Here is a 26,272-nt window from a genome sequence, read left to right on the forward strand (position 1 = left end):
TTCTCCCTCAATTAAGTTTCATACTAAGAATTATCAAATTAACATTCTGCCTTCTTGGGACTGTAATTCTGATCTCTAAATCCATTTCACCAGAGATTTCTGTATGGGCACAACTCATATATTAATATGTAGAAGTTAGTATCTCAGATACTGGATTGAGACTACATGTATTTAAACCCCAGCTCTCCCACTAAATAGCTTAATGATTTTTGGCAGGTTACTAATATCTCAGTGCATTAGTTTTCTCATCTAATACTAACTATCTGTAACTATATAGGTATAGGAAATATATATATAATTATTTTATTTATTTTTATTTTTTTGCCTACATTTCACTGTTTTTCTTCCAATGGAACTGCGGTTTTGTGGGTCGCTCCTCCCTAGTTCCAAAAGGGGAGTTCTGACTGGCCAGAAGGGCAGATACTTAGAGGCCACTCCAGGCTCAGGAATGATCATGTGACCCGTGTTAGTCTAATCAAATGTCAGGAAAGGATTTATATTCCATACTTGAGTGGAGAGATCCCCTCTCCTGTTAGATGTGAGCCAGGAGGTTTTATGGCAACAGTTGCCTCTGGCAGCCATCCTGTGGACAATGAGAGGAACCACCCATAGTATCCTGTGGACAGGGAGGACAGCTGGAACCTTGATGATGTAATTGAGCAAAATGTACTCTGCTACCCTACCTTTGGATTTCAATTGTTAGATAATACAATTAACAAAGGATAGTTGGAAGAAAAGAAGACAGGGACAGGGACAGTCACCACCCCCCCCCACCCCCCCGGCCAAGAGGAAACCACCATTAAAAGGATTTTACACCACCCTGGAAGGAGCCCTCCACCCTTTCCCACGTGATAGATAGATGACAAAAACCTGATTGGATGACAGGCTCATGGAGGATTAATCAGATTAAAACAGCCCGCCAACAAGTCCATAAAAACCCCTAGATTTAGAAACTCCGGTGGCAGTTATACTGTAGCTCCATAAACTGCTTTGCTGCCCACCACTCTTCGTCTGGTCTGCCTCTCCATTCTTCAGAGCGTGTGGCCTGGAACCGTGGGCACTGAAGGAAAAGAGATCCTGCAACAAAATGTTCTTATATTCTTAAGCTTGTTTCAGCCAGGGTTTTCTTATACTTGCAACTAAATACATGCCTGATATAGTGCCCGTGGTAATGTGAGGATTAAATGGCAAAATACCTGGGAAGCATTTAGAGACACAATGCTGGGCAGTCACTAAGCATGGGCTATTATTCTAAAGGCTGGGATCCAAAAAATCTGTAGGTTGGCTCTGGCTATGGGCCTGGCCTTGGTAGGATATAAAGAGATGTGGGGAGTAAGAATGTGCTCAGGGGTGGGGGAAGGGAGACTAGACTCCCTGTTCTGTGGAGCCTATAGTAATGTTTTAGAGAAGTCAGTCTTCCTGCTGAATGGAGAGAGTCTGGGCAAGGGTGTCAACTATGGAGTCCGAGCCAACTATGATTGAGGAATGGAGAAGGGATAGGCCAAGGATGCCAAAGCCTGGGGTGGGGGGAGGAGGGAGGGGTTGCTCCTCCCGGTTTTGTAAAAATATAGATTACTCATTATTCGGCATTATTAATTTCTTCCCAGGCTCTTTTGGAAAAGTACTTTGGGAGAAGTAACAGATTGAATCTGCTTAATTCACTGTGTGGATGAATTGTTGATCTCTCCTTGACTTTAAAGACCTCTGAAGTTAGGGTTTAGAAGTTGCTGAAAGCTGAGTAAAGGGTCAGAGAGACCAAGGCACTTTCACTCACTCAGCATGATTGGGTGCCTGCTGCACGGCATGGTGTGAGAAGCCGGAGGTGCTGTGGGGGTAAGATGTCCCTGTTCTCAAGTAGTTTTAATTCAGTCTGGGGTACCTGGGGTGACGCTCAGGAGAGCAATCCGGATGGAGATCCGTGACCGGTGGGATCATCCAGTAGTTGAGGTGAGAGATGAGACAACCTGGGGCAGAGTGTGAAGGGAGAGGAGGAAAGGGAAGAAGCTGATGAGGGAATTTGTGGAAACACCGACAGCTAAGGGATTAAAAGCAACAGGGAGCTTGGAAAAGTGAATAACGGTTGGTTCGGAGAAGGTGGGAGACAACTAGGAAGCAATTGTAAGAGAGAGTGGCTGCCGTGTCGACTACCTCAGAAAAGCCAAGGGGGATGCTGATGAATGTAGCCATTGAATCAGCTTTCTAGAAGGTCATGGGTGAACTCATGAGTGGTTTTTCTGGGGTGTTGAATGGGCATGGGTCTGATTGTCATGTGTTGGCTAGTGGATGGATGCTGTGGGAATGGAAATGCCCTATTTTATAAGTAGTTTGGTTCTGAAGGGAAAGTGAGATGTTGGGTAAAATAAAGAGGAAGATAAGTTCTCAAAGGTTGCTGGTTAACATGGACACCTACTCATGTTTATGAGGAGAAAGAGTGAGAGCGAGATGCAGCAGATATGGGGAAAAAGCGGTATGGGAATGACCCCACCCAATTGTGGGGACAATCAGCAGCTTGGGGACCGAGAGAAGAAGAATTGGTCTTCCCAACACGGAGTGGCAGAGGCCTCTCCACCACCAAGTCCAGCAGTAGGATCTCTGGTAACAGAGAGCGGTACTGGATCATTGCCCAGAGGGCTTAGGCAAGGAGCTTCGGAGATACTCAAAAGCATTTCTGATTGGGGGTGTGTGTGGGGTGATGTCCTCATGGGTCACATGAGGCCGAGTGGCATCCTGAGCCGCAGCAAGGGGACGCACAGGTACTTCGTTACTTGGGGTTGCAGGATGGGCAATCCAGGAAGTCAGTCACGCTAATGCACGCCAAGGAAAAGAGAAGGAAGAAGAAACAAGTAATGGGGAGACGAGCATCACTACACATAAGAAAAAAACCATAGAGTTGAAAAAGTGTAGGTGTTGAGGCAGTGTGTGAGAGCCCCGGGAGAGCATGCTAGACTTCAAACAGTCACCAAAATTATGATAGGCATAAAGTGAATCATGTGAACGGGTAAAGAGAAGTCAGTCATACGAATGTACCTTTGGATTATCTATTTATTTATTTGAACAAAAACATTTTGCCATTTACCAGTTTTGTGGTGCTGTAATTTCCAGGGCCGTGCATAAATCTATAGTTTATACACAATGTATCTGATGAATTTCTGCTTTGAAATGTAGTAAAAGCTTCAATAATTTGCAGTTAGGTAGGCTAGAAGGTGACGTCTTATTGTAATGGAAATTTAATTTAAAAAATCACAATTTTTACTTGCACCACATTTTTGAAGCAGTTAAAGCCAGGCTAATAAAAGTTGCCGCTTCAAGAGATGGGAACCTATTTTTATCAACGGTTAAGGTAGAATACTCGTCATAAGTACATTTTGCTTTTAAATGGTGGGGGTGAGAGATTGTGCTACAAACTAATTCAAAATGTTTGGAAATGATTTACACTTTTAAGTTGGTCAAGCAGGCATGTTCCATACACAAAATTTTATTTCACTTATCTCTAGGCACATAGCTGTTGGTCACATTAGAACCATGGTGGGAAGTCCCCTCGCCTTATCCTCCAGGATAACATTCCCTCATTGCCTCCTCCTCCTGTCTCAAGTGCCTCTGTTAGAGCTTTGTTACTTTCTATTGCAGAGTCCTAACATTCTGAGTCCCCTTTAAAATAATTCCACTGGAATTAATCACGAACACTTAGCACAAAATTGCTAGGAGAACAGAAGGAACGGGCCATCTCAGGGAAGAAGGAAAAGATCCCTTTCGGAGAAGTCCTCCCCTGGTAAGGCAGAGCTGGCTGGGTGCTAAACATGGTAATTCTGAGTAGCCAGGGGCTGCAGGTTGGGGCACTTGCCCGCCACCCCTGCCGTGATTTCCTATTACTTGTCTACACACCCTTTTATTATAGTTCATCCAAAGCTCACATGCATTGCTTTCTGAGTTTTGATCAATATTGAATTAATTTTTCTTATGATACACCCTCAAAAACATTTGCAAATCTCCCCCTCCCCAAATTACCAATGATTTCTTCACTGACACTGCAGGAAGATAACTTTGATATTTCAGCCCCAAATCTGTACACAGCCAGTTCGGTTGACCGGGACCAGTCAGTTCAGAACCAATCAGTTAGTCCCAGATAAAAACAGTCACACTGTTTATAGACATCTTTTTAATGTTTTACTTTAAAACAAAGGAGCCCAGTAAAAGAGAGCAAAGGAGATTACATTTCAATGATAGCTTGAGATGGGTATGATATTCCTGATTGGTTTGTTCTCAGGAACAGACAACTGTATTGTCATACTTGACTTTTAGAACTGCTCACTTAAAATGCACGTAATTATATTAAGTTTCTCTTACAAAAACACAACCATGTCATTTAAGGCAAAAAATATCAGCTTCGGGGGAGATAAGTTAATGTTTCTGACATTTTCTCAGTCTGGTTGGATGAAGTGATCCATTAATTTAGTTGCTCAGGTTTCATCCTTTCTTGTAGTTTTGCTTTGCCAATGGGCATGAGAATTAGTCACTGTGCCTGATTTCCTCCTATTAGACTTGTTTCACCTGCAAATTATGAACTTTCAGAATCACTGAGTCAATGGGAGGTGAGAAAGGCACCTTTGAATAGGAGATAAAGACTTAAAAACTCAATAAAGTGTCTCTTACTTAAAACAAAACTTGCAACCTACAGATATTAATTTAATTGAACAAAATGCAAACATTTAGACCAGACACAGCAATATTTTTAGTCAACCTCATATAAGGGATGTTTGCTAGTAAGTGTTAGCTTGATCAACCCTACACATTGAAGAAGGCAGACAAACTTGAACTGAGAAAGCATGTGGCTGCTCAGTGCTCAGCTAAATTGTGCTTCAAGACACCATTTGGCATTGACCAATGGGACTTTGCTAAGTGTAAGTGGGAGACCCCTCTCAACTCCGTAGAGAGTAACACAACAGACAAAACCCTACAGTTTTCATACAATACAACTATCTTTGAACATCCAAGAGTTTTTGTGCTAGAGTAAGATATAGACACAAAATGGTCATGGCTTCAATGTATAAAAGTTCTTCACATCATGGTTTATCACATTTTGCTGTAATTAAGACCTCAGTGATGCATTTAGGACTTGTTTCTGAATCTTCAGGCTTCAGCAATGCTGGCTGAACTGTACTGTGCCGGAGGCCTAGAGGCCTAAGGAGGGGTCCCCAATACATTCAGAATTCCTGCTGCCAGTGGGGTTCGACCCAGGACAGGGTATGTCCAGGAATCAGTGCTACCTGAAAGTTGCTGCCTTCCTCCTCTTCGTTGACTAATAATTGGAGAGAGTCTGCCGAGTGCATGGCAGGTGGTGTCTGGCTTTAGGTCAGTGGCATGATGTGTGTGTGTGTGTATGGGTATGTGTTGTGTGTGTGTGTTGTGTTGTGTGTGTGTGTGTGTGTACAACCTCCTTGGGAGGGTGTATCACAAGTTCAGGTTGAGTGGAGACATAGTAGGTGAAAAATTGCATTTCATAATTTACTAGAATACTGTGCTTCAAAAATGAAAACCTTTGCTTCCAAAGCTTGATAAAATCTTTTTTCGACTGGAGTGTAAAATTTAGACCCTAACTTCTGCGTGTCTCCAGCAGCCAAGGAGATGCTGAATGAAACACTCCAAGGGAGTGTGCTAGAATCCAGGTGGGTTGAGAAGAGGAGGCTTTTAAAATTTCAGTGTTTATCAAAAGGGACAAGGACTTTCAAAGGTTGAGAGGCCTATCTGAGGAAGAGCGGCGAGGTGGTTTACTTGGGAGACCGGGGAAACCTGGCGAAGTTCGGGAGCAGAACAGTGGCAGGGAACTGAGACGCTAATGGAGGAGCAAGGTAGGGGAGAGTGGGGGACTGGAGCCGGCCAGCTGGGGGAGACAGTCGGGAAGGAGGGGGGATTTCAGGGCCTCCTCCTGCCTTTGCACAGCCAGTTGCTATGGTGCTTTGTCTTCCTGGCTGCTGAGGGGTTTTTGGAAGAGCGCTATCTGCCAAGGAAAAAACTTCCTTCTGTACGTCCTTCTGCGGCTGGAGTGGAACCGAACGGAAGTGCTCTCTGGCTCCCCCTTGCCTTCTGGTTGCCCGTTACCTTGGCTGACGTTCTCAGACCGCTAGACAGGGTCCAACAAGCAGTGGGCGTGGTTGGCTTTCTGGTCAATGCATCTCTCGCTTTGTTTCCCTTGGGTCCTTGCTGCTGTGCTGTATGATTTAGGTGTTTTGATTTGCAGACCCCGTGGGGGACACCTGGCTTCTAACTGTGAACGTGTGTACCAGGAAATGGAGCCCCTAATTAGAGGTTTGGGGCAACATTCTTGGGGGAGCATAGAAAACGTTCGCTACAGTATAAAAAGTAAAGGAAGTTTAGTTATAACCTTCCATATGCAAAACGTACTACGTTAATAGCAAAAACACTCAGGGCTTAGTAAAAAATAAATACCTTGCAAAATTCTCTGTTTATATATAAGAATAAGGGAAGTTTAGGTAGCTGAATTCCCTAGCAATATTCATTTTCTAAAAAGATCAAGTTCTGCTATTTTGGTTTGTTTTTCTCCCTCTCATTGCCCTCTGAGGGTGAAGCTATTTTCGTGAACTTCGCCTCCTTCCTGGTGTTGTGTCTGGATTCTTTTCAAGCCTTTCTCATCTCGGTCTCACTCAAATGTCTAATTCCCCGGGGATCCTGCCTGTAGTGTCGGTTTAGCGGGAATGGTTTCTCACACTTCCTCCTTCCCTGGGCAGTCCTGGCAAGCCGGGGGTGGCGCCACGGCAGGGACATCGGCCCCAGCGCACTGGCCCTTCTGCTCAGCAGTACTGCGTTCGCGGGTGTAGAAGTCGACCACGTGTAATGTTGATTCAGCCATCGGGGACTATGTTCCCGTGAAGTCACCTGTGTCAGATAGTCTATTTGCCCCACTGGCCCTGAATTTCATTATTTGCACGCTTTCTAATTGAAGAACATTCTCGTCATAAAGAACAACATGAAAATGATGTGCAAAATTGCTTGCCACAGCGTCGAATCACCGAAAGCACACAGACTGACATTCAAATTACATTAATAATAAAATGACTGAATAGGAATGGGTTGGCAAATACATCTTGAAAGAAGCAGCCATTTCTATTATTCCCAAGTTCTGCTTTACTTGATACCTCGTTAGCAGCGGTTGATGGTAGCCATTGTGTTTACGTATATATTATGGCCTAATTTTGAAAATGTATTTTGTATTTAATCACAAAGCAGAAATGCCTGAAATTTGAAGTTGTTTACTCCCGTAATTTCAAAACACAGAGTCAAATCTTCTAAGTGACCTAATCTTGACATTTTCACACACCCCATAGCATTAGCAGTGTTTGGTTCTCAGGATTTTTAACGCAAGGTACGTTACTAAATGAGTGGGTTAATGTTGATGTACCTTGGAATTTCAGCCATCCCTAAACATGCATTTTCATGCAATGAAAAGATAACGGGCTTATAAACTGCCTTTCATGTTCTTCCTGATTCTTGCAATTTCAACTTTTTAGAAGGGCTTTCAAAATAGTTCATGCAATGATATGTATGGCTAAAGGAACTGCTACGCTAGAAGGAGACCGGAGAACTTATTTCAGTTTGACATGAGGCAAGCTGAGGGCTTCTGTACTTTCTCCTGCCTTACAAATGCTCTGAGATGATCGTGATCTTCCAGTCCTTAGAGAGTCTGACGCAAAAGCAGTTTCCCTGGCAGGCTGTGGCATGGCATCAAACGTGTCTGTCTCAGTCTCTTCGGGACCCACCTCTTCATCAGTTATAAACAATTTGGATTCCCTCCATTTGGGGTAAAAATCTTGGCTGCCTCTGGAGCCACTTGACTCACTCCCAGAAAGCTGTATATTCAGTTCCTCTGTCGACCTGATCAGGTTTTGTACTGACAGAGATTTGCCCAAGTCCTTGGGCACCACAGGGCGGACAGATAACAGAGTCTCTCCCCCCATGTCAAAGCTTTTCCTTAGAGAACGGTCCTTGGTCAGATTTGACTGTGCAACCTGAACATTTTCCTTGGAGGCAACAAGGCAGGTGGTGGCATCAGAAATGCTTTCCTGTAAGCCTGCGGGGTTCGGGTGCAGGGTCTCTGGCCTGGGCAGATGCTTGATGGCTGGGAGAGGAGGCGGGATCTGTAAAGTTGTTGGGGCTGCTGGCTTAGGTGCCACGTTTATTTGGTTTGCAATGTTGCTGGCGGCCGCCGCTGCGGAGCTGTCACTTTGACTCATTGGCACCTGTGTGGCTTGACTGTGCATAGTAGGGCTAAGCGCATAGAAAGTCTGAGCGCTGAACTCATTTGGCGTCAGAATGAACTGCAGGCCTCGAGAGATGTTGGCACTAGCTGATCTGGATAAGCAGCCACTGTTCTGTGCGGAACTGGAGAGGTCTTTGCTATCCACGGGGCTCTGGTAGTCAGATGTCTGTTCACATTCAAAAGGTGGGATCTGGAATGAGGCCAAGGTGAGGGCGGAGGCAGAGCCTTTCCGGAGGACCTGTTGGTATATATCGAGTAGGCAGTCCAGCTTGGACTCGATGGACTGCACCTGAAAGTGTGGAAAATAGTCACATATGAGTACGTGGAGAATCTGCAGTTGCTTCCGGTTCAAGTATTTATCGATGAGATCAAATTGTTCATTCCTTATATGGAAATCCAAGTGTTTCAGAGAACACTGTCTATGCACAAAAAATGTAGTTTCATTCACTCTTTCTTGATTTTCTTTTTGTAAATATATTAATCACTGGGGCGCCTGGGTGGCTCAGTTGGTTAAGCATCTGCCTTTGGCTCGGCTCATGATCTCAGGGTCCTGGGATTGAGCTCCGAGTCAGGCTTCCTGCTCAGAGAGGAGCCTGCTTCTCCCTCTGCCCGCCCCCCCAAATAAATAAGTAAAATCTTAAAAAATATATTAATCACGAAAATACATCAAATGACCTACATTTTTTATTTAAAAAATTCCGATGGAAAAGTTAGCCACTACAGTTGAACCGTACCTGCTTCTCCACCTTGACCACCCGGCCGAGCATACTGAGGTCATCGGGGGTCTCATGCTCTGCTGTTATTTTCTCCCGGCTCTTCTTATCCGACGTGATTTGCCCTTTTCCAAGAATTTGGTCAACACTATTGGAGAAAGAGGAGATCTGATTATAAAAGCTGAAGATGGAGATTGCCCCAGGCCAGAACGAAGTGTTTTGAACAGAAAAATTAAAGACGATTATCTTTAATTTATGTAAGATGACATAAAAGCAAACTTGTTGCTGTTTGATGTGCTTAACGTGAGAGTTACACATGAGATTAATTTTCTCATTACTCTGGTCCGTGATGAAGTCACTCATGGGCAATCTTCTGGAGGCGAGATTGTCCTAAACTACAAAGTAATTTGTCTGTTTCCATCTCCGACCAGGCATTTCCTCAATTTAGCTGCTGAAAATAGGACAAAATGGTAATTATGATTATTTCATGTTAATAGAACAGATTCTTCGGTGAACATTCACCGCACACCTGCTACGCGGAGCTAAGCAGATAGAAAGTGATTGTCTCCGCCTGTCGGAATTCCAGTTGCAGAAGAGACACCGCATGAGCTGGAAACTTAATAGCTCTACAGCCCCTGCAGCAGTTCAACTTTATAACAACCCTTGTTTTATAATAGTTCTAGTAAAGGACTTGGAAGACCATGGCCACGCAGGCAGGGATTGTCACACGACCACAGGACGAGTTCAAACCATTGCCAAGGGGACTTGCTCCACTGAAATGGGAATTACCTTCTTCTGTGTGTGTGTTGGGGCGGAACTGTCATGAGTACGGACTCAACATTCCAGTTTACAGGCAGTGCCTACCTCCTGTCATGACATCTACTCTGTTACACTGCAAGCTCGACAAGGACTAAGTCATTGTTTTATTAATCTCTGAACGTCCACAGCGCCTGGCACACATTAAGGGCTCAATAACTGTCTGCTGGATGAATGAATGAATGAATGAATGAATGAACGAATGAACTGTGATTTCTAGAATTGATCACCAGGCACACATTAAGGGCTCAATAACTGTCTGCTGGATGAATGAATGAATGAATGAATGAACTGTGATTTCTAGAATTGATCACCAGGGCCCAGTACATGCTTCCTGCTGGGCTAAGTGTGCTGTGCGCATATAAACAAATGTTTAAGACTCTCTCCTTGTGTTTTAAGAACTCTTCAAACACAAACACCGGTAATTTGTGCCTGAGAGTGAAGCGAGACTCTTAAACTGAGATGACTGAACATTCTGGCTTCAAGATAACACAACGTGGTTGGAGTAACATATCGAACTCATTTTTTTTAATCACTCAATAAGGTGCTCACCAGAGAGACACTGTGTATCTGGCATCGTCCGGGAGGCTAAGAAAGGCAAAGGCCTCAGTCTTAGTCATGAGCAAGGGGAATAAACTTGCACCCAGGAAACAACACCAGAGCCAACCACTCGTTTTTGAGTCCGATTCTCCGGCACAGTAATTTCAAGATCGTGAGTGTCTCTGTGCTCTGTGGTAGCTCTCAGTGCCGTAGGAGGTCAGGGAAGGGAAAGGCCTGTTTTTGTGGGCCAGGGAGTCAGGTAAAGTCAAACAAAGGAGAAAGCCGGCTTCTCCTTGAAGAATGGTTGGGATTCCGAGAATAACAAAACAACAATAGCAGCAATCATTCGAAGGACATCAGCGACAACCATTACCAGTTACCGAGCGCTTGGTTAGCGTGGAGGAACTCATTCAATCCTCTTGACAGCCCTATGAAGCAAACACTAACATTATCCTGATTTTTACAAATGAGGAAACTGAGATACTGCACGCTGTAGTTGGAGGCTCGAATGCCTGATTTATACCCTGAAGTAAAAAAATCTACATTAAAAGCAAAAGCCCAGTTATCCATGAGAAATGAATTAGAAATATGAGACTCAAGAGTTTTCTCTACATGGAGAAGTTACTCTCAGATAGTTTTTATGCCTATTCCTTCACAACAAATCACATTTATACTGCTTACCGTGTTTGGAGACTTTTAATTCTACACAACATGTCTAGATGACCAGCCGAATATTGTTCAATGACATCTTTTACATCATATGGGCGTAATGTTTCCTTAAATTTCCGTTTTGCAACATGGAATTTCATAATCCTGTAAGAGCAACATATTCCATATTAATCTCCATAACTTTGCTAAAAGAAGTTACCCAAATAGCTTGCTAGTAAACATGAGAACTCTGGGGAAAAAAAAAGTCATGCATCAAATTATTTTAGGTTCCTCCAGAAATGCAACATAAAAGCCCAAGACTATAGTGGGCAATTTAAGAATATCTCATGGGAGGTAAACATTGAGAGTAGAAAAACACACAAAAGAGACTTAATACTAAGTGTTACACCTTTTTACTGTTCACTGAAACCCCGAATTAAAATTGAAGTCAAAATGCAATTCTGCCTTTTCTATGTGACCCTCAGAAGTTTAAGAAATAACATTTAGTGACTGCATCCCTTAAAAAATATAAAAATTGTTAAAATGGTCTTTTATGTAACCATGCAATTTCAGACGCAGATGTGTCTACAAAACCCTCTTATTCTCTCTAGAGAAATGTACATTTGTATAGAAATTTATGAAAATTCATAAGTTACTTTTGCAGAATACTGCTCCATTAGGTAGCCAAGTTCCTTTTGTTTCAAATGTAACACACTCATCCACTAGGCTTGGATATCTAAGATTTCAGAACCAGAGATCTCTTTTATTACGATACTTCCCCCTCCATGGACCTCATGCTTTTTTTTTTTTTTTTTAAGATTTTGTTTATTTGAGAGAGAGAGAGTGCGCGTGTGCATGCTTGAGCAATAGTGGGGGGAGGAGCTGAGGGAGAGGGAGAGGCAGACTCCCTGCTGAGCAGGGAGCCCCCATGTGCAGAGCTCCATTCTAGGACCCCGAGATCATGACCTGAGCTAAAGGCAGATGCTTAACCGACTGAGCCATCCAGGTGCCCTAGACCTCACTTTTTTTTTTTTAAGATTTTTATTTATTTATTTGATATAAAGACAGCCAGCGAGAGAGGGAACACAAGCAGGGGGAGTGGGAGAGGAAGAAGCAGGCTCCCAGCGGAGGAGCCTGATGTGGGGCTCGATCCCAGAACGCCGGGATCACGCCCTGAGCCGAAGGCAGACGCTTAACTGCTGTGCCACCCAGGCGCCCCCAGACCTCACGTTTTAAAACAACATTTCATCAATAAATCCCATGATGCCGTAAATAGCTAAGTTGCCTAAGATAAACAGTTACTGCAATAACTTGATATTATTCCCGAAGAAAGCAAAGAAGCATAACATTTTAATGAGTCTGTGCAGTCTTAGCGCAGGTAAATATTAAGCCTGCCACTGTTTTTTCAACTATTAAATGGCTCATAGACTCCCGTTACCACACTCATGGATCCCAGGCTGGGAATCAGTCAATTAGGCTCTGGAAATCACAATTTGGTGTCCCTTGGTGGAAAGTGGGACGATTAGGTATAAATGTAGGAATTAAACAGAAAATACTCATTACCTATCCTAACTGATAGCTGATTGCAGGAAATCCAAATTGTCTTATTGGTTAAGAAGCCCCAAGTTCTATCTTGTAATTATATTATTATTATTATTATTATTTTTAAGATTTTTTATTTATTCATTCGACAGAGAGAGAGACAGCCAGCGAGAGAGGGAACACAAGCAGGGGGAGTGGGAGAGGAAGAAGCAGGCTCCCAGCAGAGGAACCTGATGTGGGGCTCGATCCCATAACGCCAGAATCACGCCCTGAGCCGAAGGCAGACTCTTAACGACTGCGCCACCCAGGCGCCCCTGTAATTGTGTTATTAACTTTAAATTAACTGTATCCTAATTATTCCGGAATCATTTACCCATAACATTCTTACTCCCTCTCTCTACCATATTTTCTCCACCAATCTCTTCTTTGTTCAGGATAAATTTTTTTGGTCTACTTTTCTGTCTGTTTTTGTTTGCAAAAACACTGAAGCATTATTCGGAGGAAAGTAAAGGAAATCTGTTTTAATTTAACTTCTTAGTATTTAGCTTTAGTTCCAAATTTGTTTATCAAATTTGTTTGGGGCTCAGTCTTCTATATTAAAAAACCCGAGAAAACTAGTGAAATACCTACCCTGTGAAAGTTTTGGCCCTGAGTGATTATTGTTTAAATACCTCTTTCCCCACACTAAATTGTCAGCTACATGAAAGCAGGGCTGGGCCTCTTTGATTCAACAGGCGGTGCTTAATAAGTGTTAGCTCTTGTTACTCCAGCTACGTCTACCCTGTTCCTATCACTATTCTTCTTCAACACTGTGTCCTCAGAGCTGAGCACAGTTCCCAATACACAGTGGAAAGAAACATTTGTTGAATAAGAGAAGGAAGGAAAGAGAAGAAGAAAGATGTGCTCATCCAAGTAATAACAAGAATAAAACCAGAAGAAAAATTAATCTAACAGCCCAGACCCTCTTTACTTATCTTCAGAGTAGCTAATGGTGCCTGGGTGGGTGGGGAAAAAGGAAAAAATCATCTTTATACATCCCTAGGTGGTTTTTAATTGTTGTTGTTTGGGTTTTCAATAACATTACCATTGGTTATGTGAAGTCCTTTTTTTTTTTTAAAGATACTTGAGAAAGAGAGAGCAAGAGAGACAGCATGAGTAGGGGGAGGGACAGAAGGAGAGGGAGAAGCAGGCCCCCCACTGAGCAGGGAGCCCGATGTGGGGATCGATCCCAGGACCCTGGGACCACGACCCTAGCCAAAGGCAGACGCTTAACCGACTGAGTCACCCAGGCGCCCCATTATGTAAAGTACTCTAGATGTCTTATCTTCAACAGTACTTAAGACATTCTTAGTTCCCTTTCATATTTGGGGAAACTGAGATTCAAAGAACCTATGTGACTTGCCCCCACACGAGCAACCAGTAGGAGGCAAAGCCAGGATCCCACCCAGATCCGTCTGGTTCTTTCACGTCACCTCCTGGTTTCTCATGGCATCGATTCTGCAGATGTTGAGGAGATCGGCTGGCATCTTCTGCAGTTTTTTTCTTGGCTATGGCGCAGAGCGACGAGCTCTGGCACGAGCTAGTGTGTCCCCATTGCCTGTGGCTCAGGCATTTGTGGTCTGTGGCGTGGCTGCCCAGCGGCGGACCCACACACCTCCACACTGAAGGACCCGCTTTGTCCTCACGGGGGCCTGCCCCTGTTTCCTGTAGGGAGTCGTGCGAATTCCCTATGGTAAATTGTCTCACAGCTGCATGGTGCTTTTCTTTTTTCCTTTCCCAAGTACTTGGACGGAAGGACAATTTGAAGGCATTCAACAGATGGTTTTATACTCTGGCCCATACTCGGTCATATTTTAAGCAGACCATAGATAATTTCACTTTATTTACATTATTTACCATTTATGAGCTAGCCAAATTAAAGGCAGATCCATTTTTAAAAATAATTTTGATCAATATTTATAATTTTGATTTGTACTGTTTGCCAATTTCCATGGTATAAGTACTCCTACCATCCTTCATATTTCAAGCTATCAGTGTGACATCACTGAGCAAGAAGCTGGGAAGAGATGTGCAATATATCATTAGATAGTATTTACACCATACAGATACAACAGATGTGTATAACTCAAGACTATAGAGAGTAACATGCAGTAAAGTGACTAGGAAGTAGTGAGTGTTGAATGTGGATTGCCTTTGTTTTTAACCTAACTTCTTTTACTGTGAGTTTATACAATTTAATTTTTAATAATGGCTGTATTTAACAAGCAGCAAAATTCCCAAAAATGTAACATTCAGCTCCTGAGAGTCAGTACAAGCTGGCTCCAGCCCATCCCTGCATATACTCCTCCTTTTCAAATAATTGAAACGGTATTATTAATTCATTTTTTAATTCCTACACATGAAAGTAGGAAAATCTGTGAGTAAAGCCCCGAAGGAAAGCAATACCCCCAAGGAGTGATACAATGTATAGGAATCAATGGTAAGCCTATTAAGAACTTTAATATTGACTCGGCTTTGCATACCTACCATCACGTGGCCATACCCAAACACCACAGAAGACAAGCAGTTTCCCATCTAGGACTGCTGGTTGCTAAGCATTTATCAGGGCATTACTGAGTGTAAAAAAACCATTTTACCTATTAAGAATTAAGTTTCCTAAGACGGACAACAAATAGATTTTCTTTTTAAAAAACTATTTTATTTTATTATAGTTTTTCGTGTAATCTCTGCACTCAACATGGAGCTCGCACCCACAACCCCAAGACCCCCAGGAGTCACATGCCCCACTGACTGAGCCAGCCAGGCGCCCCTGGACAACAAATAGATTTTCTTAACTGTCTCTGTTGTAGGTCGAAAATGAAAACACTGAAGAGGTCTGAGGTGAGATAGGAAAATTCTAAATTGGGCAATATGTTTTATAAACATGGAGGGAATGTTTAATAACAAAAGTATTTTTGAAACCAGTAATTTATATAAAGGATGATGACAGTCATTTTGCCTTTGCCAAGGACAGACCAAGCATGTACTCATAGCCGTCAAAGCTGTCCTCTCCTTTCTATTTGCAATGGTATAGCCTTAGAAAGAATAAATCTTTCAAAGTGAAAGTGAGACCACATTGCCCCCCTTCCTAAGACCCTTCATTGGTTTTCCACAGCCCCTCAAGTAAACATCAAATTTCTTAGCATATAGTATAAGGCTGTTTATGGACTGGCCTCTGTCTACTCCCCTCTCCTCTCCCCTTCCACTCTGTGTTTGGAACTTGAGGTTCCAGCAACAACAACAAAAATATTTGCAGGTCCACAAAACACCACTCAATTAATCACATACCTCAATGATTTGCCTATGCTATTTCCTCTTCCTGAAATCCAAGATACCTTTAAGACTCAGCTCTAAAGTCACTTCTTTTATGGAAATTTCTGTGATTCTTCCAAAGTAGTTAGTCACTTGCATATCAACCTCTATTTCAGTACTTAGCATATCACACTGTAATTATTTACTTAAATATCCACCACCTTCACAGACTGTATGAGGTCCTGGACTGCAGGGTTATGTCCTCTCTCCTTGATAACCCAACACTTGGTGCAGAATTTAATGAGCATGAGAGGTTTGTCTAGAAGTGCTACCAAGGAGACTGGGTGGGCGACCTGAGGGAAGAGGGTAATGGATGGGGACCTCCCACCTTCTCTTTCCAGATGCTCATCTCTATTCATTCCTCTGCACGCAGCCTGCACTCCAGCCCTCCTGCATTTTTTTTTTTTTTGATACCAAAGTGCTCATTTCTCAGGATTCTTTGAACTCTACCTAAAATGCTAACTGTTTCATATTCAGCCCAAGTGTCGACTTCTCTAGGCAATCTTTCCTGCTCACCTTCAAAGGGGTAGATGGTCTTGCATTGTGCCCTCAAGTGCACTGTCATGTAGGTAAGTCTGAGGCACTGTATCCCACCCACTGGACTTTGTCAATGTCAGGGGCTATGGTTTTTACCCTAGCTTCGTGCGCAATCTCGGCAAGTATTAGAGGTTCAGTAAATGCTTGCTGGAGAACTGAATGGGGATTAGCTACTCTCTAGTTGCTCAAAGTCGTTTATGTTGTTTTGTGGCAAGGCAGGCTCTTGCAGAGGTCTTCTTAAAGAGTGCCTTAGAATAAGTTGAAGTTCTTCAGGCATATTTCAGGGGGCGTAAATCCGGAACTATTCAAAGTGTAGACAAGGGGCAGAAAGTTCTTTCTGTAAAGGGCTAGAGAGTAAATATTTTATGCTTTATATGCATTGCGGCATGAGAGCAACCACAGACAATACGTAATCAAGTAAGTGTAGATGTGTTCTAATAAAACTTTATTTACAAAAACAAGCATTGGGTTGGACCTTTCCCATCCCCCCCCCCCCATAGTTTGCTGCCCCATGGTGTAGATAAGAGTGATGAGGAAATGCCTTCAGGCCAGGAAAAAACAAAAACTCATGAACTGTCTTGGGGAAAAGAAGCAGAAGACTTTGGTGGCCTTCTACGTGCTTATAAATAAGTTTAGTATGATCTATATATTGCCTGGTAGAAAGGAGTGTTTAAGCAAGTCATTCTAGAGTAAAATTAGGACCTTTAAGAAACATTTAACAATTGAGGCGCCTGAATGGCTCAGTTGGTTAAGCGTCCAACTCTGTGGTTTTGGCTCAGGTCCTGATCTTCGGGTCTTGAGATCAAGCTCCACAGCACTGGGCTCTGTGCTCAGCAGGGAGTCTGCTTGAGATTCTCCTCCTCTCCCTCGCCCTCCGGCCCTCCCCCACTCTCTCTTTCTAAAATAAATAAATAAATATAAAAAAAAGACTTAACAAAAAAAATTTAACAATTAAGATGATAATGCCAAGTAGTACTTTATAGTATCACCCTATGAGAGGGATATTACTATGATTTCCATGCTGTAGATAAGGAAACTGAGGCATAGAGAGGTTAAATAATTAGCCGGAAGTTACATAGCTAGTAAATGTGGAATTCGGATTTGAACCAGTGTGGCTCTAGTGCTAAGCTCTTAATCACAATATTGTACTATTGTCTTAATATTAACTTCTTATATATATATATATATATATATATATATATAAGATTTTATTTACTTATTTGAGAGAGAGAGCAAGAGAGAGAGCGCGAGCGAGCATGAGTTGGGGGGAGGGGCAGAGGGAGAGGGAGAAGCAGACTCCCACCCCCCTGGGCAGGGAGCCCCACACCCAGCTGGATTCCAGGACCCTGGAATCTCTACCTGAGCCGAAGGCAGATGCTTAACTGAGACTGAGCCACCCAGGCGCCCCAGATCTTATATTTTAACACAGAATAACAACAACAAAAAAGATACTTTGATCTGATACAAGATCTTTTCACTCACATGTGCCTGGCACATAGGTTCTCAAAAAGGCTGCCTAGCCAATGGCCTGTCTCACTGGTCTGTCGAAGGTCCTTTGGAGGACCAAGAAAAGGCTGAGGAGTAGGTTCTGCTCTCACTGGCTGCTTCTTTTCATGAGCGAAAACGGCACCACTGGAACTAACACAGCAGCAAAGAGCAAAAACTCTGAAAGTTCGTTTCCCCGGATGCTGTGGGGCAACCAAGAGGCTAGCTACGAGCCCGGAGAAGGAAACCTCTTGCACAAAGTGGATATGCCCCGTAGTACCGCTAGAGGGGGGAAAAGATTCATCACACACCTAGTCCACGGGCCCCTCCCGCTGACGCTGAAGGAAGTCTGTTCAGACAATTTTCTGAGCACGAAGAAATAACTAAAGCAAAGTTAAACTCTGGGCAGAATCTATCTATATATACACACAAGCACATGTGCACTTATAAGGAAATGTAGGTGCATTTGTTGTGCTGCCATGAGTTATAAAATCTTGCAAAAGTCTGGTTCCAGCCGTCTAAATCAGGGTAACGACATTGCATATGAATATGCAGAGATAAGAGCGATTAGAAGACGAGCGGCAGCGACTGTGGCCGCCACCGAACAGATGGACGAGCCCGGCCGGCAGCCAAAGCGCGGGCCGGGCGGAGAGGGCTCAGCCGCCTGTGAACTGCAGAGGCAGCTTGATTGACTGGAAGGACAGCAGTACTTCCCAAGCGTGGCTGCTCCCGGGAGCTGCACAAAATGCCGATGCCTCGGTCCCACCTCGGTTTTCACGGATCCGGGCTGGGGTCCCCGAGATTTTGTAAAACTCTTCAGGTCACTGCACCGGCGTAGCCCAGGTTGAGAGCTTCTGAAGCGGAGGTGGGGATGGGGAGGGGCAGAGTGATCTCCATGCTCCCTGCCTCTATGCAAAGAAGTGATGGTGGGCTTGGCTAAGTCTTCTTTGTCACACATGTCATGCCCACAGGGCAGAGTGTCAGTGTGCTTTGGTGGCAGGCCTCCAGGCAGAACCTGAATGTCTCCCGATCCCCTTCCCTGAGTGATGCGGGAAGCTTCGTGCAAGGAGTAGTTAGTAAGTTCCGTTTGATTTTGAAAGGACTCCCTCGGAAGGGAAAGGGCGTGCTGGGTGACGGATTCATTTTCTTTCAGTAAGGACCCATCGAGAGCCTACCATGCTGCTGTGCTGGGCTCTGTGCTCGGCGCTGGGGAGCACTGGCTCCCCTGAAAAGGAGCTGGCAGAAGTGAAGGAGCCTCTAGTGATTACTTGTCTCCAGTTTCTTCCTCTCTCCAGTCCTTGTGGAAGGCAGCAGTCACTGGGGCCAGGAGCTCCGACAGGATCCAAGAGCCTCATTTGTCCAGAGCCAGGAGCTCTTAGGATGAGCTCTGTGTGGCCGCTTCCCTAAGCGATGCCACAGGCGCGTCTGATGCCTGGGACTCAAGAATTCACTCCTGGATTCTTTCGCTCACCTATCACACGTTTACTGAGTGCCCAGCACATGCCAGGCTCTGTGCCCAATGCCAGGGATACAGCGATGAAGAAATAAGTGCTGTTGAGTCCTTCCCGTCTGGTGGGGCAGACGGTGTGTGAGTGGAGGGGGTGGGCAGCTCAGGCCAGCGGGAGTGCGGAAGAGAAGCATTTAACCCAGATTGCTGTAAGTGATAGGAAACAATTTCTGGAGAAGACAGTCCTTTACCCTCTGCACCCCCACCTCTGGGGATTATATCACCAAATTTGTCCAGGCTGCAGAAATGGTCCCTTAAGTGCCCAGATTGTGTTTTGGTGTGGATGTTTCTCCCTCTGACCTCTTTTCTTACCTTACGCTGGCCAGTTGGGTTGATTTACTCTACTGACATGCGTTCCCTAACCCCCTCCTTCCCAGGGTGGCTAATTCTACCCCCTGACTTCTGACTCTCTGCAAGGAACACAGCATCTCTCTGCCTTAAGAGCAAGGGTCCTAGGGCTCATTCTTGAAGTGATCCAGGGCCCTTGGATTACCAAAACGTCCCCAAGGCAGCCCTCTTTTTGCCTTTCAGAGATAGTCAGGGGATGGTGCTGATCACGGAGTAAACAGACAACCGGACTGTGGAACTTCATATCTGGGGTCAACATTAAAGGCATATGTGTTACTTGTTTGGATGATTTATTACTTCTCTGTTAATATGTAAACATGACTCAGTAATGCAGATTTGCATCTGTGTCTACAGTACTGAGACTCTGAAAACCCTTCAAAGCTAGTGATAGAATTACATGTCCACTTTACCTTTCTTGCCTCTTACGCTGGGCTACTAGCCAGTGACTAAGGAGCCCCGGGAGTTCCTGGATGCACTGGCCAATCTCATTTTCTGGCTTTCAATTCTCACTGGAGACTGTAAATTAGCAGCCCTTGCACACAGCCCATTAATGCCTTGCTGCAGTAAGCCCCACCTGGCTGACTTAGGGAGCAGGACCAGTTCTGTGGCCACACGGTGGGCACATGGATGTTGTTCTTCCAGTGTGTGTTGTTATTGTGTTTTTTGGTCAGGATTTGGTAGGTTCTCCTACACTTTTTTCTTTTTTTTTTTTTAAAGGGGATAAGAATAGTAGAACTCAAGCAAGAACTTCTGGATTCAAGCAAGTCTGCAAACGGTTAACTCTCCTCTTAGGATTTTCTGACCATTGATCCAGTAACTAAATTTGGGAATTTTGTTTTCCCAGGAGTATACAATTCTGTATAAACCTTAAAGCATGAAATGAAGAAGTAAACACATAAGTGCCCATACCCACTGATTGCTCTTGAATATTTTTAGTCATAGCATTGAATAGGAGTTTCAGTTTAAATTTTAACAAAATAAAAGGTGAGAAATTAGATACTGCGAAGTAAGTGTGTCTTCCGTGAAAACACTAGTTTAATGCGGCCTCAGAGCAAAATGTGGCCACAAGCAATTATCTTCAAAACAGAAACAAGCAAAAAGAATATTCCAGGGAATATATTAGCTGATTTTAAAAATATGTGTTAAATGATCCATAAAATGTTCTTCTAGCAGCGTCCTTTACTGTAACGTGCCATAGACTTGGCTGTCAAGAATGTCTTAACAGTGACTTGCAAACAAAGACTCATCACCTCTGTTAAAATAGCAGAGACGCTATCAGCAAAATTAAGAACGGGCGATGATTAAACAGCTTGTAGGTTTAACAAAAACCCACAACGGCAAACATGTGCCTCTGCTTCTCTATTTGTGGAGTATTCTTGTTTCAAGTATGGAGCGAGATTTAAGAAGGATTCGGAGTCGAGAATGCATTTTAGGGGACAGTCCAGGCAATGGTCCCCGCACGTGCCCTTCAGCATAGGAAGAACACAAGGGCAAGGAAACTGGAAAACCTTGTCACCCAACCCAGGGTGACAGCAAGGCCTGATTTGCATATCCGCCTGAGAAACTCTGACAAGTCATCATGGTTCTTCTCTTTGCTGATCAGATCTGAGCAATTTTAGAAGAGTTGATGAGTCTTTGCTAGTTGCAAAGAAATTCTTGACATTTTATCTATGTTCTTACTAGAGCAAAAGGTTCTGATAGATAATTTAGAAAAATGTTCTGTTTACCATCTGGCTTCAAACCCTTTTGCCTCTATTGAATTTTTCTCCAAAGTCACCTGTGACTTCCTGGTTGCCGATGCCAAAGGATCTTCTCACGCGTTGTCTTCTTGACCTCTGAGCAGCACTGAACACAGTGGAGCTCCCGTGGCTCAGCGCGCTGTCTGCCGGCCCCTCCTTCTCCGCGCCCGCTGTTTTCTGCAGCGTTAGTCTCCACCACAGTCTTCTGCCTTTTGCAGCTCCCTACAGGTTCGTGAGCCTTCCATTCTGGGGTGACCGTCTTCTGTCTTCACGCCCACACTCCCCTCGGGGTGATGCTTCTGCAAAGCATCTATGTCTGTACCGACGACGACCAAGTTAGTCTCCATTCCAGATTTTTCTCCTGGGCTTCTGAAGCAGGGCCTGCTGGGGCCCACTGTGACCCCGCAAACTCTACAGTTGCAACAACTCCCCCTCTTCCCACAAGCCAGCCTCTGCGTGGCCAGCCCCCAGCCCCCAACCATGTACCATCCTGATTCTTCCTGCTCTTTCACTCTGTCTTCTCTAACCAGCAAATATCCAAATCTTATCATTTTCTCGTGTCTGAAGAGTTCCGAAATCTATCATTCAGGACTTTTCATCACCACTGGCTGGCCCCGGGCAGAGCCAGGTATGGTCACAACAATGGTCCCCTCTTTCCAATCCATTCCTTGCAGTTAGTCATTGTCCTAAGTATTAGAATAAAGCACCAGGCTGATAAATTTCCTTCCTTCTGTAGCCTCCACACCTTCTTGCTCGTTATAATGGTTCCTGCTCCTCCCGAGTCTGACCTCTCCTCCCCACGTTCTCCACCCCCTACCAGCCCAGATGCTTTGCGATACCGTCCTCAGATCTGGTTCTTCGCAACTGCGCTTCCCTCTGCCTAAACTCACATCCCTTTCAATAACCTGGCTGTACCTACAAAGCCACCAGATACCTGCTAGGACGCCCCTTCTTCCAAAAAGCCTTCCTGAATGCCAACTCCCACGTAAGTGCTGACACTCGATCTGCCCCAACAGCCCGGACTTCTGTTATTGTCCCCATCTGCTGCTCTATATTATAATCGACTCTGTACTTTTTTGGCAGCCCTTCAAGATTCCCAGCAGGGATCCACCTTTCTTGTTAATGTCTATTCTGGTGTCTGGTGCGGAGTAGAAGCTCTGTCCTGATCACTCTCTCTCTCTCTCTCTTTTTTTTCAGAGTGCATGAACTGATCCTTTGGGAGGAACCGAAGAGTTTATAGCCAGGCTTCTGTGTGTGTAGGGGGGGTCGGGGGTGGGAGGGGAGAGGAGAGGTAGCTTCTCCCTTTCACAGTCCTCTTCTTGGGAGGGTGCCTGGGAAGGCGGCAAGCTCACCCTGAGGAGGAAGGGGGAGAAATCTACCCGGAACATGGGCTTGTGGTTGGGTGGAGATATTGCTCTTCCAGCCCTGAGTGGTGCTGCTCTGAGTGATTCCTCGGTGCAGGTGGTGAGGACATAACTTCAAGGGGTAACAGCAAGTGCTTCCTGAGGAAGGGGGTGCAGGCAGGCAAGGCCGCAAACTTTTGGAAGTTGGGAACACCTCTCAGAAGAGAGAAAGAAGCACTCCTCTCCGGTGACATACCGTGGGAGTCAGTGGAGCTCAGAAAGGAGAAGGTCTGGCCTGAGCAGAGGAAGGGCACAGTAGGCAGCATGCTGGGAAGGCAGTAAGGAGCCCAGAGACCCGGAGGTTATAATGGCTAGCATTGACATAGTGCTTACCATGTGCCCAGCACTGCTCGAAGTGCTCTGCAAGTGTTAATTCAATTAATCCTCACCACAGCCGTACAAGGTCAATACTATTACCTTCCTCACTTCACCAGTAAGGAAACAGGGCACAGAGAGTTGACATGGGTTGCCCAAGGTTGCACAGAGGCTGCCATTTCTTGGATCTCTTCTCTGAGCAGCTCTCAGGAGGGTGGAGGCTGGGGGTCGAATTAGCTAATGGTGCCAGGGCAAAGTTGGCTGCAGCTTCAACTAAAGAATTCTTTGAATTTTTATCCCAGACTTTATTTATTCATTTGATTTTCTAGAAGGCTGGCTTGGGTTGGGAAATACAAGGTAGTGTACAAGGAAACATAGCAGGCATGGTGATCATTGCATCGAGATGTTAAGAGAAGTTAAGAACATGATACAATCAACAGCTTCTCGGTCATTTCTGTTCAGAATAATGAGTAATCTCCATTGGGTTGTTTCGGTTGTCTTTACAAGAAGAGTAGGTTGTATGGTATTCTGATTTGTTTCTTGACACCTGACAGAACTAGTTGTATAAAACAAGCTGACGAGAGAACAGTTGTTGTTGAGGATCTCGTTAAGAATGGCCTTGATCTCAGATAGAGTAATTCTATGAAAAAGTGCAGGTAAGAGGCAGGTGAGCTTTGCATTGCATCATTTTAACAGACAGAGCTCATTCTCCAATTGCGTAATAAATCCTTCACACAACACTTCTACGATGCCTTGGTATGTATATCTAAGAATTTAGCCAGTTCAGTACAGGAAAACAAACACAAACACTTCTTTTTATTTTTACAAATTATTATTCGGAGAGCTAAAATAACAAAGAGATAAGAAATAACAAGTGTTGTGAGGATGTGGACAAAAAGGAGCCCTCGTGCACTGTTGGTGGGAATGTAAATTGGTGCAGCTTCGGTGGAAGACGGTATGGACGTTTCTCAAAGAATTACAAATAGAAATAACATATGATCCAGTAATTTTACTACTGGGTATTTACCCGAAGAAAACGAAACACTAATTTGAAGAGCTAGATGCACCTCTGTGTTTAGTGCAGCATTATTCACAATAGACAAGATATGGAAGCAACCCGAGTGTCCATCCATAGACAGATGGATAAAAAAGATGTGAGATGTCTATATCTATATCTGTATCTATATCTATGTCTATATCTATATCTATCTATATAATGCAGCCATAAAAGGGACAATATCTTGCTATTTGTGACAATATTAATGAGTCTAGAGGGTATAGTGTTAAGTGAAATAAGTCAGACTGAGAAAGGCAAATGCCGTATGATTTCACTCATATATGGAATCTAAAAAGCAAAACAAACGAGTAAACAAACAAAAAGCAGAATCAGACCTATAAATACAGAGCACAAATTGATGGTTGCCAGAGGGAAGTGGAGTGGGAGGCCGGCTAAAAGAGCAAAGAGAAAGGGGAGGGACAGGCTTGCAGTTATGGAATGAAGAAGTCACATGAATAAAATGCACAGCATGGGGAACAGAGTCGATGAGACTGTGATAGCTTTGTATGGGGACAGACAGTAGCTACAGTTGGGGTGAGCACAGCACAACGTATAGAGAAGTTGAATCACTATATTGTACACCTAAAAATGCAGCATTGTGTGTCAACTATACTCAAATAAAAACTTATTATAAAAATTATTATTCTGAAACTTTTATAACTATAGACTTGTATTGGATATAACTTTAAACACTTATGATTTATCTATTATGTATTTATTTATATTACTTATTTTGAATTAATGAGCATATATTAATTTTTGTGAGAAATATTGTGCAAGATTCTCACTTATGTAGTGTTTACACAATGCCAAGTACAAGGTTCAAAGGTAACAGTCAACCTCTTTAGATATTCCCAAATATCCAGATGTTTTATATTGTGAGAGAACATATCTAAGGTAATTTATGGGTTTATTTTTAATCTGAAAATTTTGATATTGTTCCTGAGAAAGTATCTGTTAAATAGTGATAGGAGAACTAGTATCTTGCCATGTGTTATCTGAATTGTTATTTCACATGTTAAAGCGCTAGCCCCTAGTACCTCAGAATATAACTGTATTTGGAGACAGGGCTTTAAAAGAAGTGATTAAGTTGAAATAAGACCCACGGTAGGGTCTAATCCAACCTGACTGATGTCACTGTAAGAAGAGGAGATTTGGACCCTGTGGGTGCACAGCGGAAAGACCACGTAAGGACTCAGTGAGAAGGTGGCTATCTGCAAGCTAGAGAGAGAGGCCTCGGGGGAAACAACCCTGCCGACACCTTGATCTTGGGCTTCCAGCCTCCAGAACTGTGAGAAAGTAAAGTTTTGTTGTTGAACCCACCCAGTCTGTGGTATTCTGTGGTGGAGGCCCTAGCGAATGAACACACCATGATATGAAGAAAAGTGAGTGTGTAGAATGTTCAAGAGTTTGTCAATTTGCTTGTCAATCTGTTTACTTCCCTGCTAATGACATCTTTCTCTTTATTTATTCATAAAAGATTTTAATTATTTATTTGAGAGAGCACGTGCAGACAGGAGGAAGGGAGGGGGAGGGGCAGAGGGAGAAGAAGGCTTCCTGCAGAGTCGGCTCAATCCCAGGACCCTGGGATCATGACCTGAGTGGAAGGCAGACACTTAACCCACCAAGCCACCCAGGCTCCCCTCATCTTTCTATTTAGAAACTCTTTTCTATGAATGAATGAAAAGAAAATTAACATTGTTTGTATTAAATCATTAACAAGATACAGAACACTTGTGAAAAATAAGTACAATCTACACTCCCAGTAATGAGTTTAAAACACATTTCCAGCAACTTTGTGCACTCCCACTAAATAACATTTTGAGAATAATCTGTGGTAATCCTGGAGGAATTATACAAAACGAAGTATTCTTCTAATTTTTAAGGCATATTTTGGAAATGTCTAAGAATAGCCATTGTTCGTTACTATAAAAAGTGATGCCAGTCACTGAAAAAAAAAAAGTCTCAAAGTGCATGTGGGTAATACAATCCAGACAAG

The 26,272-nt window shown here is 43.8% G+C and overlaps 1 protein-coding gene across 6 annotated transcripts in view; it reads right to left on the bottom strand.

The window, feature by feature from the left end:
• Positions 1-3,024: 3,024 nt before the first annotated feature.
• The window catches only part of KCNQ5 (potassium voltage-gated channel subfamily Q member 5), a 489,286-nt gene continuing 466,038 nt past the window's right edge, over positions 3,025-26,272 (bottom strand). For all 6 annotated transcript variants that reach the window (XM_087856952.1, XM_087856950.1, XM_087856951.1 and 3 more), the window contains 3 exons: positions 11,023-11,154; positions 9,007-9,133; positions 3,025-8,561 (listed from right to left, as the gene is read on the bottom strand). In XM_087856952.1, coding sequence (XP_087713078.1) covers positions 7,599-8,561; positions 9,007-9,133; positions 11,023-11,154 — 1,222 coding nt within the window. In that variant the 3' untranslated portion in view covers positions 3,025-7,598. The remainder of the gene's footprint in view (positions 8,562-9,006; positions 9,134-11,022; positions 11,155-26,272) is intronic.

Source organism: Ursus americanus, chromosome 29 (genome assembly GCF_024610735.1).
Source record: "Ursus americanus isolate L20-20 chromosome 29, mUrsAme1.1.p, whole genome shotgun sequence".
NCBI classification, from domain to species: Eukaryota; Metazoa; Chordata; class Mammalia; order Carnivora; family Ursidae; genus Ursus; species Ursus americanus.